The sequence below is a fragment of the Stegodyphus dumicola genome, chromosome 9, assembly GCF_044657685.1.
Source record: "Stegodyphus dumicola isolate Sdum_Otavi_A_Nest chromosome 9, ASM4465768v1".
In the NCBI taxonomy this organism is placed as follows: Eukaryota; Metazoa; Arthropoda; class Arachnida; order Araneae; family Eresidae; genus Stegodyphus; species Stegodyphus dumicola.
The window spans coordinates 118430297-118447866 of record NC_140776.1 but is presented as its reverse complement, the minus strand read 5'-3'; the positions used below and the strand labels follow the sequence as shown (position 1 = coordinate 118447866).

Here is a 17570-nt window from a genome sequence, read left to right as displayed (position 1 = left end):
GAAAAATATACAACATTTGAATAAGTAAATTGAACAAGTAAAAATTAACAAAAATAGTAAGCTATATGTTAAACTAATTAAGTATATTTAAAACATAGTAAAAGAACTAATCAATTGATCGAAGTAAAAATAAAAATAAAATAAAAATTAAGAAGCGGTAAATGGATGATTAGCCCAAATCGAAGTTCATTTTGGCACGTCAGGGGAATTTTTTTCCCCCAATGAATTTTGAACTAAGCTAATTCCATCACGCGTTTCGCCGAAACAGACAATTGAAACTGTATGCGACACTTTTTTCAATGAATTAAATAAACTATGTCAAAAACTTTAGTCTCAATTCTCTGTTCCAATTTCCCGACGCGTCCGCTTACATTAACTAGGTAATAAATAAATAATGGAAAGGAAATGCTGATGTACAGAAAAAAATAATAAATAGCGATATGCTATTAGTCAAAATATACAAGATCTTATGGGTGGACCTGCGAGCTTAAAGAGTTAATACTTTGTAAAAGTACCGTAAATTATATTTAAATCAAATGGGAAAACATAATATAATAGACGAATCGTAGTAAGGGTCTTTTCAAGACCTAGAAAAAATCTTTTAGAGAAAAAAATTATAATAGCCTTGGTCAACGAGGAAACTCAAAAAGGGTGAGCAAACACCGAACGTTTCCGCTGCTCTCCAACTTGCCGGATGAGTAGAAAGGGGGGAAACAACGTCACTGGGAAATAGCCAATGTAAAGTGACTGACCATAGGTAAAAAACAGGACTCGTTGCAAAGGGGGGTAAAATGTGTTGAAAAATGCGGAAAAGGTTCAAAATAGCGTCTTGTCTTAGTAGTTTGACGAAAATTGGATTGGGTAAAAGAGAAAATGGCCAATTCAACAAAATATTACCTAAAACGGCCTCTAAAGTCAGCAGAAATAATGGAAAAATAGTAATTTGTTAATTAAAGTCGTAATTCTTCAAGCTAGAGGGCGTTCAAGCTGCCAGAAACGAAATAGCCCATAAATTAATAACAGAATAGAATTGGTCAGCAAATGCAAATGTTTAAAAACTATTTAAAAATAGAATTAAAAGTATTGTGCCAAATTTTAAGAGGAAAAATAGACGTAGTGACAGGAATTATTTGTACATTTATACATTAGATCATCAGAATTAGCCATCCACTTTATACCGTCCCATAGGGCTTTAAGCACAAAATTTCATTATCTAACTCAAAAAATCTAAAAATTGGTAAGGTTAATGCCAGCTTTTTTAACGTATTTTTAATTACTTTTTGAGGAATAAGATTATTTTTCAATATTGTGACGAAGTGAGTTTCATATTATGCAATATTGTGCAAGTGAGTGCGAAACTTCTAGGTATCCTTCTTGAAGATGTTTTGTTGTATTGCAAATTCTTTTAATTCTAAGCAGCTGTGAGTAAATTGTGTTGAGGATGACGTTTTTAGAAATATTGGAATTCCAGTTGGTTAATTTAAGTGTTGAAAAGTTGAATTCTCTTCGTTTGTCATAGACTTTCAAAAAATTATAATCTATAATGTGCAAATCAAGATAGACTATACATGTTGCACGGTATTTGTAGTATTAAGTTTTAGGCATGAAGGGTAGATATTAGCATTTTCAATCTTGTTGAAGTTGTTGAAGTCTATTACATCATCAATATATCGAAAGATGTGTTGGTAAAATTTATGATCATACTTATTGAGTGAACATATAAAAGTCAATTCTTTTTTAAAAAGGAATAATTCACAGACAGAAATTGAAAAATTACCTCCCATAGGAATTCCCTGTATTTGTTTAAATATGTTGTTGTTGAACTGAATATAATTATTGAAAAGTACGCATGAAAGAAAAAGTTGCCATTTTTCTGCATTTAATATTGCAGAAATTTGGAGAAATAATTCAGGAAGAGCAAGTAAACTTTTATAAATTTCTTCAAGTGGCAAAGTAGTATAGAAGTTTTCAAAGTCGTAGCGTTGGATATGTTCTATTTTAAGTGTATTTAAGGTTATTATAACATGTTCGTTACTTGAAATCATCCAGTTGCAATGTAGATCTTTAAAATCATAATTATTAATGAGGTTACGTATGAGATGAAGTTTTTGTGCAAAGAGATAATTTATTTACTTAAGATAACTTTTTGTACTATTGGCAATCAACCTAAATTTGACCGGAGTCTTATGAAATTTTGGTAGAGCATATAGATTTGCAAATCTCTTATTATATTTGCGAGGAAGGATATTAGTCTTTTATGAAGTGCACTAAATTTATTGAGAAGAATTTTAGTGCTGGTAGTAATCTTTTGATAGGTGCAAGCGCTATTCAATTCTTTATTCAGAAGGTCGAAATAAAACGTTTTTCAAATAACACTAAAATTGTTGCTAGCTTTGTCAATCTTTGTGATGATAAAGTTATGTTGCTGTTTCTGAATAAGAGTTTCAAGATGCCTCTTATTGTGTAAATAATTGAAATTGGGTAACTTGAAAAGCATAAGCTGAAATTCTTTAATTAGTGCAGCTTTCCATTCTAGAAAAGTAGTAGTAGGTAAATTGGTACTATTACTAGCTAAAATAATAAATTTATCAAGATCATTATTGAATTGTTTAAGGTAAAAGTGCTGATTAATACTGAAAGTTGGACGAAACTTGGTGCCAAGTTGCATAATTTCTCGTAAATGCTCAACTTATATATCCAGCTTAAAAGTCTTTACCTGGCCTTTATTTTTCCAATCGTTTCTCGTGAGCGCGGGCTATGTTTATTGCAAACTTACATTAAACCACAGTGGCAAGATATTCTATTAAGTCCCTAAGAATTAAAATCAGAAATGGAATCTTGAAGTATCGAACCGTGGATTTTATTGAGAAGTTTTATTTTTTACAATTTATTCTAAAACTCAATCTCTAAAAACTAAATTCAAGTTGAGGTAATTCAATATGTCTAATTTTCCTCACGAGTGCTGACAGTAGTATGTGCTGTGAATAGAGGCTTTCTAGATACAGATTGATTAAGATGCATCTAAGACCTAAAAAAAAGTATTTTATATTTAATAAATATTGTACTGTCTGGAGAAAGACAAATGAGTCAAGAAATTAATTTCTAAAACTTCATCGACGATTTTGTTAGCATAAAAACAAATAAAATAGCATTTTAAAATGTTGAAATTAAAGTTTTATTTCGAAAGTTGTCGAATGGATCACCCCTGGAGGCAAATTACTAGCTCTAGGTTCTAAATCGTTTGAGTGCACTAAGCTCCTCTGAGCACCTTTAAGCTATCAATCGGATTTAGAATAGAGCTGGAATAAACCTTATTTATTACCATCAAAAGGCAAGAAAATGTCATCTACGTAGCGAATCTAGAGATGAAAAGATAGTTTCTCAAACAACGCCAAATACAAGGTTGTTACTGTGCCATATTATTATATTTCGTATTAAATTTTACTTGGTTTGAAATCACTTGATCTGCTGTGGATATTTGTAAAACTTTATGTAGATATGCAACCAACTTTTATTAATCTAATAATTGTATTTAATTTTGTTTTACATCAATAAACGTAATATTGACCACACAATAATCTGTACATTAATTATTAGCCCTAAAAGGCTGTTAGTCTGAAAACACGCTTTGTGTTGATTGCCTTAAAATGTCGCTCACTGTAAGTGCGTTGTGTTATTTTTTATTTAAGTTTGTAATGATTCAACAACATGCAAAATACTTATTTTCCAAATTTAATTGCGTCTGTTATGGATTAACAAAGTAAGTCAGTTGTCTCAAATGGGCGGCCCGAGAAGACATTTCAATTATGTGTTTGTAGTAAATACGAGAATGAAAAGATTACAAGATTTTAGCCTTTAGAAGTTCGAATTTATATTACTTTCATTTTCATTAAAAACAACGCAAATAACGTGAACAGAAAAATCTATGAATGCATTTAATTAATTTACAATGTGCTATAAATCTTATTCAACGTTTTCAGGATAAAGACTTCACTAACTTGTAGAAACATTAGGTTATTTCGACGCAGGAGACATGAAAAATGAGCAATGCTCTCGCCGGGACTCGAACCTTGGACCTCTAGAATACGCGCCGAGTGTGCTGACCATTACACCACGAAAGCATGCTAAGAAGGTGGGAGAAATACCTTATAAACGTTTCGTACATGTCGAAAAGTAAATAAGCTCAGTTTCGAATACATTTATTTGCGACCATTTTTATCCCTCAGTTGAAAACTCATAAGAAAAGGACTCAACTAAACTATGAGTGTCTACAATCCGTGATAATTTTCAGTAATTTCTCTCCAGGGTTACACACTTTAACAGAATCTACCAAGTTATAGTATGAAATAAAAAGAGTTTATAATTAATTGCAAGCTAGCATATGCATTTAAATTTATTCTCCGAAGAAAAATCTAACAACGCTTGAGAATAAATAATGACAACCTAATTTCTTTCTCATAATTGAAAGAAATTAGGTTGTCATTATTTATTCTCAAGCATTATTCCACTTGGAAAAGTATCACTGAAAACGTTGAAATTTTTCATAATTTGTTTATTTTTAGTTTAAATTAAACTAAATTATTTAATGCTTAATTAAACACGTTAGATTTATTTGAAAGAATTTTCAGACTAAGAATTTAATATTTCGCTGTCAATGTATTTCAATTACAAAGTGTAACTAACAAAAGTCTCTTGCAAGTACCAACTTTTGATTTCAGATAAAAAATAAATAGAAGTTTGAGTTTTTTCCCTTTATAGTATTATTATAGTTATTATTATAATTGCTGTTTTTATATTTCAATAAATGTTTAATAAGCAAAATTTAAAATTTATTTGTTAATAAAATTTTTGTTTTTTTAAAAAAAACTTTCCAGTCAGATTTTTTTCAGAACGCGTATGCGACTCGTATGCAATTTGAGTTTGAGACCACTGAACTAAGGTATTTAAAGCCAGTAGATGAAGTTCTTAAAATGTTCCCTTTACTATTTAGTCTGATATATTTCAATAAAAATGCATTTCAGTGGTGATATGTCTAATTAAAATCATTCAAAATTTTTATTATTATTATTTTATTTATTTATAAAAATTATTTTTTATGGAAGGGTACGCTATATTTTTTCACTTCTCAAATAGACCAGAAGCTATAGAATGTTCCCTATATTAATCTAAGTATATCTTAGTAACCTATAATGTGTTTCGATCCACCTGAGCTATCTCTACTGATAATCTGCACTGGTAAACCATATTAAACTTTAAAAACAGCCCTTCTGAGAGACTGTTAAAAATTTGAACTCTTTTAGACCTTTTATTTTAGTTTTATTTTCATCTTGTTTAAAAGTATTTTGATAAATAAAAGCTTTTCTTTTCTACTTTCAATTATTTTTCAGTTAATTGGTACAAAAGAAATTTACAGATTGAAATTAGTTAAGTAACATACAATTTAGAATGTTTAATTAAGCACGCAGTATCACATTATAAATAGTTCAGTTACCTGAACTAAAAATTATAGAAAGCATTTGTTAATTTGAAGTTCTTTCGAAATTACGTAGCCCGGTTTTCTCGCTGAAATCCCGGTTTTCTGGCAGCAATGAGTAAAGCATTAAAAATAACAAAAATTTATTAGAGATAACAGGCACAGAATTGTCTTGAAATATAATTCATATATCAATTGGTCTGAGGTTTCAATGCATGATAATTATCAGTATGAAAATAATTTAATTTGAGTTAGAAATAAATCTTCAATTCCTGCTTCTAAACTTAAAGGGTTCAAAACGTTATATCTTATTTTAATATACAGGGTGTCTCATAAATATTGGTTCAGACTTTAGGGGCAAGTATGGCACGACAAAAAGATTGAGAAATGCATAGCAACATGTGACCGAAAACGTTGTCATACGCCCCTAGGTGGTGCTGTTCAGACTAAACATAATTTACAATGTTTAGTCTGGACATTATGTCCAGTGTGTCAGGACATTATGTACAATGTTTAGTCTGGACATTATGTCCAGTGACCTAGTCGTGTCTTATCTATTGCCATCACCTATATGTTGGGAGATATTTGAGTGGGCCGTTTGGTTAACGATGGATTGCGAGCGGTGGACCGGTTGCCTGGCCCCCATGCTCTCCGAATTCGAGCAACCTAGAAGTCTTTCTTTAGGAAGCACGTAGACCTGTTGTGGCAAATTTGGATGTTTGTGACCGTGTCCGCCAATCTATGGTCCGTCGGTGTAATGCTTATAATGATGGAAACTTTGAACATCTTTTGTAACATTTCGAAATGGTATCATCTACTACAGCATATATAATATTCATGGGCAATAAATACTTCTGGCTATAGCATAAGTAATATTTATAGACAATAATACTTCTGTCTTCATTTTTTGTACCTCTAATACCACTTTCCAAGAACGTTTCCAGTCATAGGTTGCTATGCATTTCTCAATCCTTTTGGGCTGCCCTACCTGCCCTAAAATTTATGCTAATATTTATGAGGCACCCTGTATACAAAACATCATAACATTGTCTATGACATTTTAAATAATTACAATAAAAGGAATCAAACATTTGAAATTAATGTTTTTAGTTTCACTTACTGTACATTTGTGGGGTTTGTCTCCGGAATGAACTCTCATGTGAACCAACAATTTGTAACGTGCATTAAAAGGCTGAAGTTTTCTTGAACAAAATTTCCAAAAGCATACAAAGTCATCGCCTTTCTTTTGGTCGATATGAGCTTTTTCAATGTGCGTAACGAATTCGTCCTGATCTTGAAAAACTGCTGTACAGTCTAGCCACCTACAAGCATACATTCGTTTGCTTTCAGTGTCAGTGCTGCTGCTACCTGCAACTGTCTTATCCCCTTCAGAACTTTCGAAGCTGGATGAATTGGATGGCTGACTACTTTCTGAAGAACTGTTCTTCTGAAGGGTTGCTTTTCTGGCCATATGCTGGTCATATGTTGGAGGTGGTTTGTTGTGCTGTGGAACTCGATGAAGAACTTGCGTAATGGGTGATTGATATTGAGGTTGCAGATGTGTATGTACTGGGGGCAGTACTGCTGGAATGAATGGTAGGTAATCTTCTGTTCTAAAAGCTGCAAGGTCTTGTGGTAGAACCTGAAGATTTCCGCATTCAGGAATCATTGGCGAAGTTTGCATGATATTTGTATTGAATGCTGAAGCAGTATTCCCCTGAATGTTTGAGTTACTTTCAAGATCCTGCATTGCTTGCATCACAAGTAAATTGTCATCAATGTCCAGAAAATCATTTCTACCGTTGTTATTGATACCACAAGAATTAGATACATTACTATTGTCACTAGTGAGATTACTTGGATTACTGCGGCTGTTACTCGCTCCTGGAGTAGCAGTCTGAGGTGTATATGACGTGCTTCTTCTGTTACCAGAAGAACCAGATCCGGAATGAGGACTAGAGCTACTTCTAGCTGAAAGATGACCATAACAACCAGTTCTTTCCCCTGATGAACCGGGCGATACACAAGAAGATGAACTCCTGGAGCCATTAATATAAGCAATAAGGGAGGTGGGTGACATTCGAATAATGGAATTTAAGTCAATACCTTCAGCAGATAAAGGGGAATTAGATAATGCCCTTTTATTTCGTGAACCTCTTCCAGAATATGATGATCGTCCAGAATATCGAGGGCTAGAAGCTAATGCTGATGGAATATTTTCAGAGAAATTTACTGAAAATGGGGAAAAAGAACTATAATACATCCCCATTTGCGAGTAATTTTGTGCGTTAGAAGGAACAGAGTTATAGCTCAACAGAGATATATTATCTCCATCACCATTACCTCCACCTAAAGGCGTAGCACTAGATATTACTGGTGGTAACACAGAAAAGCGTCCCCATGCTGCCTCTGTCTTAGCCTGGTACTGAAAAGTAGCAGAATTAGCAGCAGAGACTGTTGTGCTGACGGTCGTCGCAGTAGTTGTGGTAGTGAAGGAAGTTGGAATATTATTTTCTCGAAAAATTGATTCTACCATAGAACTATCCGCGGCAGGCATAAACATTGATAATTCATTTAATACAGTTGACATGTCGGCAATATTTGAATTTTGGTCCCTGTTAACCATAGCAGACTCTTGCGATTCTACAGTAACAGACTGCATCATATTTGATGTTCTAGTTGTAGCAACCGGTAATGTGCAAGGATTACAAGAAGTCTCTGGTTTAAGCGTATGACTGAGTTGTAACTCATTTCCAGAGTGTATCTGATGTCCCTGAAACTGACTCATCATGCTGCTATCAAGAATAGTGCATCCCGATGATGTAACATCCATTGCAGTATGTTGTCTCATGTTAGGATGTGGAGCAGTCATTTGCTTTGCATTTCGAGAGTTCTGTGAAATGTGATTTTGGTTTACAGTTCTTTGTGCTGAATGTGGTTTATTTTGAAATTTGGGGTAATTATTTTCCTGAATTATGCCTTGAGGCATATGAAATAAATTCCCAGACCCTGCACTGCTTTGTATAAGTTGGTGGTTTGGAGCAGGAGCATTATATGATTGACTAGAATTGAAGCTATTTTGATTTGAAAGTTGAAGATTCTCTGAGAGTAGATCAATTTCTGGTTTTTCAGGTAGAGAAGTATTTTCGGCTGTAAAGGAAAATCAAATCAAATGAATATTTTTTAAAAGATAATAAGGAAACAATGCAAGTCACTAAAATAAGAAGTTTTCAAATTTTATAACAATTTTCATAAATAAAAAATAACATTATGATTATAAAACTTTCATCTTTCTATAATATCATTTTATAGTTTCCTCTGAGATTTCTAAATCTGAACAGAAGGACACTAATTTTTCATAATTAATCTTATTATTAAACAAAAGCATCCGAAGACGTTGTTTGATCCGAATGAAGCTCTAAAAGCAAATATTCAAATACCGAGTTGCAAATGATCAAGAAATGTCGAACATCCAAACTGGACCGTCAGACGCGCATAAAACTATAATGAACTTAGAAAAAAACAAACCTTGAATATGAGGATATTTTTTAGATTAGATTTTAATGACCTCCTATAGAGTAGGATGGCTCGATAGGGGATTTAACCAAAGAAGAATAAAGGAGATTAAAAGAAATTAGATTACATGAGCTTTGGTCGCATGACAATAGGTCAAGCAGTCCCATGGCAAAGTTTCTGCATTGCATACTCGTTATGTCTGTAAGTTACGCATGACAACAGACCAGTGGTCTTCAAACTGTGTTCCACGAAACCCTGGGATTACACGAATCAAACCCCAGGATTAATGAAGTCAAAATAAAAACTCAAAAAGCAAATGATAAAGCACTGACACTAGTTAACAACTATTTATTAACTAAAAAGTATGAAGTTTTAGAGTTAAATTAGCTGTAGATTAGTTTTGAAACTTAACACGTGGTCATCATACGTCAAAGAGAATGCCATGTAATGCGTTTCGAAACTAGACAGTTTTCTAATCGAAAACGGGCTAAATTTCAATGATAACATTATAAATTATATGATGGAGCGCCTTTTTCAGTTGATGAAAACGACAAAAGAATATTTCCCAGAAAGAAAAACTAAGTGTGACTAGATCAAAAATACTTTCATGTACTACGATGAATCAGATAGTTTGCTAGTGAAGGGAAGGAAACAACTTACCGACATATCAATAGATGCGGGGTTTAAAATTTAAATTAAGCGAGAGCAGCTCCTAAATTTTTGGTTATAAATTCCGCAGAATACCTAGAAGTTTCGCACTCACTTGCAAGATCTGCTATGAAGTACCATTACTTTAGCCTGTAAAAAATTGTACTCAGCTCAAGCTGCGTCCAATATACGGAGAAAATTCTAAAAGAAAAAAATTCGTTTTCTATCTAAAAACCTGTATGCTTTCAGATAACTACCAATTCACTTCAAACATTTCATTGCATTTCCTTCAGCAAATGGTTAGGCACGAAACTCTTTCTACCGACGTGTTTCTTTAAAAGCAAGTATGCAGATATAAACAACCAGTCTCTCAAATTATAACGGAAATATCCCGAAATCGAAAACGTTTATTCTGGAAGAATTTTGTAACGTTTTAGATTTTAAATTAATTTTTTTCAAATAATTTGCTTGAGCAAAATTATTTTGTAAGGTATATCCTAAGTTTATAACAGTTATTTTTAGTTTTATTCATCTTTCCTATCTCTTCTAGCTTACAATTCCTTACCAGAATGAGTTTTTAGAATGCAAATGAGTAGTAGAGCAATAATGCGAATGCGCGTTAAATCCAAATGAGTAGTGCCCACCAGCGGCCGAGCGGTAAAGTCGCTGAACACTGGTAGTTCGGTCCGAGGTTCGAATCCCGCGAACGGGCTGGCTGCATGGGCGTTTTCGTGGTTTTCCCCATGTGTAACGTGTATACGAGCCAGTTTCCCTTAGAAAGTCCTCCACGAAGGCATCCCTCCCCTTAGGCAGATAGCCCTCGAGGCTTTGCCATAATCACACACACACACACCAAATGAGTAGTAGAGAGTATTTTAAGTGGAAGTTCCACTGACTTCGACAGAGAAAAATTAGACTTCCCTAATAGCACGTGTTTGCCTTTTGGCTACGTCTTTCTAAGCTGTTACTACGCTCGGCAGTATTACGTGCCTTTGACAGCTTCGCTAGCTAATTTAATATTAGGGGCCAACTAGTTTAGAAACTGTGTTAGCTTCGGCAAATATCTTTAGATAGTCATTAGTTAGTTCTTATTTCTTACATTTTAAGCCCAAGTGTAAGTCCTGAGAAAGGAGCCATCTATCAATCTTCATTTTGAGCAATAAAGGGTAATTAACTCTTCTTGAGTTTACATTTCTATTTCTTAACTTAAACGATTGTTCGCTTAGCGGTTCACTAGATTCCTCAACACTTAGTTAATAGATAAAAGTGAGCATCCCTATAGTTTTTTTCAAATTTTTGAGTATTTGCTGTTGTACAACATACCCTATTTGCTTGTGTATTCCCTCCACTAACTTCGTTTCAGCGCAAGGTTCTGAAAATTTGTATGTATTCACGAAATTGTCCCTTTATTCGTGGCATTCAGAAAGTCAGCTTCCCTACATTTTTAAAATGAATTCTACGTAGTGGTAGTTTTTGTTCTAATTGATCTGCTCGCTGTTTTTAAGTGCAAGAATTCTGACAAAAACAAGAAAAAAAAAAAAACAATAATAGTGTAGAGCTTCAAGAAAGTGGGTTTTATGTTTATTAAATAAAACCCACTTTCTTGAAGCATGTTTTTGATGCTTCTAAAGAGTTACCTGCAGAAACGGATTTAACGGTGTTGATGACAACGGTGTCAATGGCGACGACTTGCAAGCTGTACTTATAAAAGATTACGAACTGGCTGGTTGCATGGGTGTTTTCGTGGCTTCCCTCCCCCCCCATGTGTAACGTGTATATGAGTCAGTTTCCATTAAAAGTCCTCCACGAAGAGATCCTTTTCCTCAGTCATATTGACGTCGAGTGCTTTGCCATAATCAAACAAAACCGCGCTACAAAAGATTCGTTCATTTTCAAAATACTATATATTGAAAAGCGTCACAGTCACAAATATGAGTGATATATCAAAATAACCGCAAACTCATTAACTTTTCTGCAGTACAAATGTTTTATGTGTGCCCTTGGGTCACACGACACATGTCCATGCGGTAGTCGAACTCGTTTCACAAATTTTGTTTTGTCATACTGTCAGCGTTCTCACTGAAACATTGATCTGTTCTCTGAGATCTTTCAAACGAATTCTTTTTGATAATGGGAGTACATTAATGTGACTCCGAAAAAAAAAATGTCACAAAGCGTTAAATCAGTATGGTTAATTATATTAACAGTTAAATTTTAAGTTAAAGTTCCTTTCCTGTCAAATTCTTAACTTCAACTTACTACTTCCGGCCAGAACGTAGTTTTAAAATCACGTCTGAATACATAATGAGGAAGAGCGGTATTTAACCGCGAAGTTCTTTGGTCTTAGCGAGAAGGAATCAGAGTTTCTGATTTATGCGCGTCTGCCTTTTGGCCACTCTCTCTCTCTCAAAGCTGTTATTACGCTCGGCCGTACTCAGGCCCTTGTTAAGCTTCGTAGTCAAATAGAGTTAAGGGGCCAACTAGTCCAGAATCTTGATAGCTTCTGCTATATTTCTATAGTTAATCTTAGTTTTAGTTTAATTTTTAGTCTCTTAAGTTCAAGCCCAAGTGTCGGCTTTGATTGCACACTCCAAGATGGAGTTTTGTTAAATCATATTGGAATAATAAAGGGTTAGTTACTCTTCCATCTTGTTGTTTCTTGTCTAGTTCTTAAGATTCGTCACTTTCTACAGTAACTGAGATTTACAATAGTGAAAATCTTACAAAGTAACTTGGAGGATCAAGGGAAAACAGGGTGATCATCGCTCATCAACATGCCCAGGAAGAGGAAGTTCATCGTTCAGGTATCGACGACCAATGAATGTTCCAATAAGGTGATGCCAATCCTCTTGAAGATAAAATCCTTGGAATCGGCAGCCAATTGCGGAAACGAACATAATTGCAAAACGTGATGTCTTTGCGGTTATTTTCATATATCACTCATATTTACACGTATAATGCTTTTGAATAAATAGCGTTTCGAAAATAAACATATATAATTTATATTAGGTCTATATAGAGACAGCACTTCCAGCAGCGCCAACAGTGCCTTAGCAGTGGGTAACGTAGGCTTCGAAATATCCTGTCCCAAGACTTCAGTAACCCTATCGCTGCCTGTAAGAGTCACGCATGCCTATACCAACAAAACTACCTCATTACGAGCATCGCCGACATAGGACAGAGTACCCACTATCGAGTACGGCTTTGCGAATGAATGTTTAGCTGTATCATCAAGATGTGTTTAATTGCTGCCTTTTAAATAAATAATATTATCATAGTTATCGATAGTTTATTCATGACTACTTTTATTTCTTTAAAAATAAAATTATTCGCATAATTTTCCTCTCTCAGTTTCGCATGAGGAAATTACCAAAAAACGGGGAGCCGAGGAAATAAGACAGCAACTGCGGTAACTGTTCATTGTTTCAGGAAGAATAATTTTGAGCAAAAAAAGCATTAGATACTTATTATATATTGGGTACAGGTTTATTTGAATTATAAAAGTATCACTTACATTTAACCGATTGTGGCATGAAGTAGCTAACCATCATATTTTCATAATCCAACCTCGGGTCTATGAATGGAGAACATGGTGCTTTGTTGGTATCAGCCACTGGAGGAAGAGTACTTGGACCTGGAATTTCGGGAGTATTTCTCGGAGGCATGATGAGGGCTTCGGATGTTGAAGATGTTTTTGAGGAGAGAATAGGTGGAAATTTTAGATTAGGTGATGTAGCTGAACTCCTGATTTCTTTTGCTTCTGAAACAGAAGGTGTCGTTGCATAAGATGACTCCTGGAAAGGAAAGAAGGAATTCAAATTCTTACAGTGATACAAGTGATCTTAAGTTTACAGTGATACACAATTCTTTCTCAACTTTTTAGTGTTAATAACAAGCTTAAGTAATCTAGACCAGTGTTCTCAAATTTAAATTGAATGCGGACGAAATACTTGATCTGAAAACAGTTGATGAGCCAGATAATTTTTTTAACAAAATTTAAAATTATTTTTAACCAAGCATAATGAATGAGTAACAAATCCTGATGTTGACACCACGTGACTTTGTTGTGCGACCTATTAAATTGTACACAATTTTTCTTGCATTTCGTTTAAATTTATTACCTAAAATTATTACAACTTAATTAACCTATTTCTCAAAGCAAGTTGAAAATGATATCGAAAATTGCAGATTTTGAAATTAAACATCCCGCTCAATTTTTGTCGCACGGGAGTCAAATTTCTTGTATTTTTATTTTCTCAATGCAAGTATAAGACTTTATCGAATATAAGTGTAAGAACCGGAAGACTAGTCCAGAAGTCAATCGAGTTATTAAAAGACAGATTTCGTTATTTGTGCAAAATTATTTTTTTTAATATTTCAGATTGCCAAAATATGAATACTTTCTTCATTAAAACACTTCTGTAATTGGAAGTGTTATGTCTACGACCAACGATTAATAAAATAAACGCTGGGTAAGGGGTTGGTGTATATAACTAACCAATCATATATTAGTTGTACTTGTACATCAAACTTGGTATAAATACCCCTGGCAGTTAATAACGTTATTCTTTTCCTAGCTTCCGCTACTGCTAAAATATCCCCTCTGCTCTGCTACTCCGTCTAAAATGCCTGCGTCATAAATTTAAAAACCAGTGTACATAACAATCTATCATATTTCATTATGATTGAATTCATTATGTCTCGTATTTCATTATGATTGGATAAACATCCACGAAGATGATTTTATATGCGTGGAAAAAGACAGGAAATTCGTCAAGTTCATGTTTTGTTATCTTCATCTGCAAACCTTTCGCCCTCAGCCACGATGACTGCAAACTCTTCTATGCTTCCGAAAATATTACATACATATACTTTTGATACTGCCGATTTCAATAAAAAAGGGAGGTGCACCTAGCAATCCCATATACATAATTTCAAAGTTCTACTGCTAATCGTTTTTGAGTTATGCGAGACACATACGTATGTATAAACATCATGAAAAATCCATTTTGCAGCCCGTTTTGGAATAAAGAATCCTTTATTCTGTTCGCACGTACAGACGTCACGAGACGTCAGTGATTTTTATTAAGAGAACACTTCTCATGGCTAGTAACACTTTGAGAAATTATGAGAAAATTTCGCAACAGTATGCTAATGTTTCTTGAATGCAATCTAATTTAATATTGTTCCGGAGATTGTATTATAGAACAATCTGCAAAAACTTAAAAAGACCGCCTTTCCACGTTCTTGTTTCGATTGTCCTAGTAATAACGGAAATAAAACTCTTGAAATAGTTCTCTCTTAATGTGGAATTCTTCCTTATGAATATCACCGTGATCATAATCTAGCAGATATTCGTAATTTTCATTCGAACGTTTGGATAGAGTAAAAAGATATAAAAAGGCTATGCAGCTGCTGAAGTCTTGTGGTGACTTCTGTGAACACATTATACCGAATAAAAGCTATTTTTTTATTCAATTCTTAATCTCATTATTCTTTACGTGCCTCGACGATTAACACGAGAAACACGGCTCCCAAAAATGTGCCACCCGGAGCGGACCGTCCCTCTCTAGGTACCCTACTGTATTTCCTGTTGGCAGCCCAATGAGTTGAAGATACTCAGCAGAAAGCAATCGAGTTGGAATGGAAGAAACAACTGGTATATCGTCTGACAGAACTCCATTTAATTCAGAGGCAGTTTATAAAGAATAAAGAGCGGAAATCTCACCTGAAAGGATGAATGAGCTCTTTCTTCAGCGAATGATGAAACGGGCCTGTGGGAGGGTGTGGTGAGGGTTCTGGGATCTACCGGAGCGATAGGCGGGAAAGAGATGATCTGATGCAATGGAATGCTGTTCGAAGTGTTCATGTACAAGGGCGACAGATGCCCTGGCTCGGTGGGGAAAATTCGACTGTCTTCCCCTCTTTTTCTTGGCTCTGATTGCTCACTGCAAATCAGACGCCCCATCATTCTGAAAAAGAAATTACAATGTATAAATTGTCTTTAATTGATAAATTTTTGTTTACCGAGAAAGGAATTTACGGGGTGTGTTTCAATATTTAGAACGAGATCTATGCAAATGAATTTTAAAAAATACATCTATCCGAAAACAAATATGAGCCCATTGCATATTCTTCCTGTTAGCTAGTTTGTCACCATTGTGGATTTAATTATAATCTCTTCATTATTTAATTAATTTCGCAGTATAACAAGTGATTTTAATCATTAATAATGTCAATTTTGAAATTCTCAGCTCTTTTTAATATCTGCATATGTGTATGTGCATACATATTTGCGACAGTTAATATTAATACGATCTCATAGATTTCTTCTGACTTTTATAACATATTTAATATACATACAGGGAATGAAATGTCGGTGAATTGTTTCAAACATTTGTGACATGACAGCGTAAAAAATAGCTGCAATAATTTTACATTTATGAGACATTCTAATTTTGAAGTTGCAACCCTGCTGAATATGTCTTTGAGCTGCACACCTTCTCTACGTAAAAAGGTTTTAAATACCCCTTTTTTACGTACTTAAACGCATGTTTTTTGCTTATAATTATGTCAAAAAGCCAAGCTATTGAAATGTTTACTGGATGCTTCAGCAGTTCTGGATCCGGCTGCCGAGGCAAAAGCGTCAGTGAGAATATAGAGTGGTAATGCCCTTGAGAATAAGACAGCCTTCTTTGGAGTGTGTCCAAGAAGGAGAATCATTCTAAATTTGTATCGGGGTAAGCCAGTGTTCTTTTAATTTTCTCCTATAAGTTTCTTGCATATGTCATGAATGGTGCTCGCGGAATATATATCCTTAAACTTCCAGCTGTTGAGCTTTCATAATGATCCGAAAATGACATAAAATAAACATACTTTATAGTACATAAATTTAATATTTAAACAAGATATAAATCAATGCGTATGAAAATCAGTCGCCCGTATAAAAACTAGTGATACAGGAGGCAAGAACTGAATTTTTTGTGTCGAACAAGAATAGAATTTAATTATGTTTCAAATATGCATGAACTGAACTACTTCGATTATTTTTCATTGTAAGATTTTATTGATTTATCGTCTACCATTTTTTATGTCAGACAAGTAATATAATGAATTGTATTTTCAAATATCGATGGATTGAGCTAATTTGAAGATTCCATCGATTAATCCTCTGTCATTTTTCATGTCGAAGAAGTATATAATATAGTTGCATTTTATAAGATTCTATCGAAAATCGTTTGTCATTTTTATGCCGCAAAAGAATAAATTGCATTTTCAGATATCGATGGATTCAGCTACTTTGAAGATTCTATCAATTTATTGTCTACAATTTTTCATGTCGAACAAAAGTACAGTATAATTGTATTCTGAAATGTGGATGAATTGAGCTACTTCGATTGCTATTATGAGGTTCTATCGATTTACCATCTGTCAGTACTTTTTCATTACAAAACTTCTCTAGTCTGGAAATCGTTATTTTTGGGTACAAAATATAAAGACTCCTCATTTTCACTCACATGTGTTTCCAACAAAAAGGGTTATTACTTTAATTAACCAGTTATTATGCTTTAGACTAAGGGTTGGCAACCTTGTAGCTGTGATGTGCCAAACCAATCTACCAGTATGATTCAAGATGCCTCAGATTATACGGAATAGAGGCCGTGAATATGGATTTAACGTTTTATTATATATTAATTATGTATCATTTAAAGATATTTCTCAATATAAAAATGAATATCATAAAATATAACTGTTCCTTCAACATAAATAAAAAATTTAAATTGTACACGTATTATGTATCTTTTAAACATATTTATTAAAATAAAAAATAAGCGATATAAAATATAAGTATGCCTTAAATGTAATTAAATAAAAAATTAAAGTTTTAATGCAAACCTTGTCCCTGTACCACTCAGCTTAATATCGTAATATC

General features: G+C 33.8%; 1 protein-coding gene across 5 annotated transcripts in view; it reads right to left on the bottom strand.

Moving 5' to 3' along the window:
- LOC118205972 (uncharacterized) overlaps positions 1-17570 on the bottom strand; it is a 131107-nt gene that overhangs the window by 41421 nt on the left and 72116 nt on the right. For 4 of the 5 annotated variants that reach the window (XM_035348497.2, XM_035378385.2, XM_035378338.2 and 1 more), the window contains exons 2-4: positions 15366-15609; positions 13152-13431; positions 6594-8623 (exon numbers count right to left, since the gene is read on the bottom strand). In XM_035348497.2, coding sequence (XP_035204388.1) covers positions 6594-8623; positions 13152-13431; positions 15366-15608 — 2553 coding nt within the window. In that variant the 5' untranslated portion in view covers position 15609. The remainder of the gene's footprint in view (positions 1-6593; positions 8624-13151; positions 13432-15365; positions 15610-17570) is intronic. The other variant, XM_035348549.2, reaches the window with a different exon arrangement.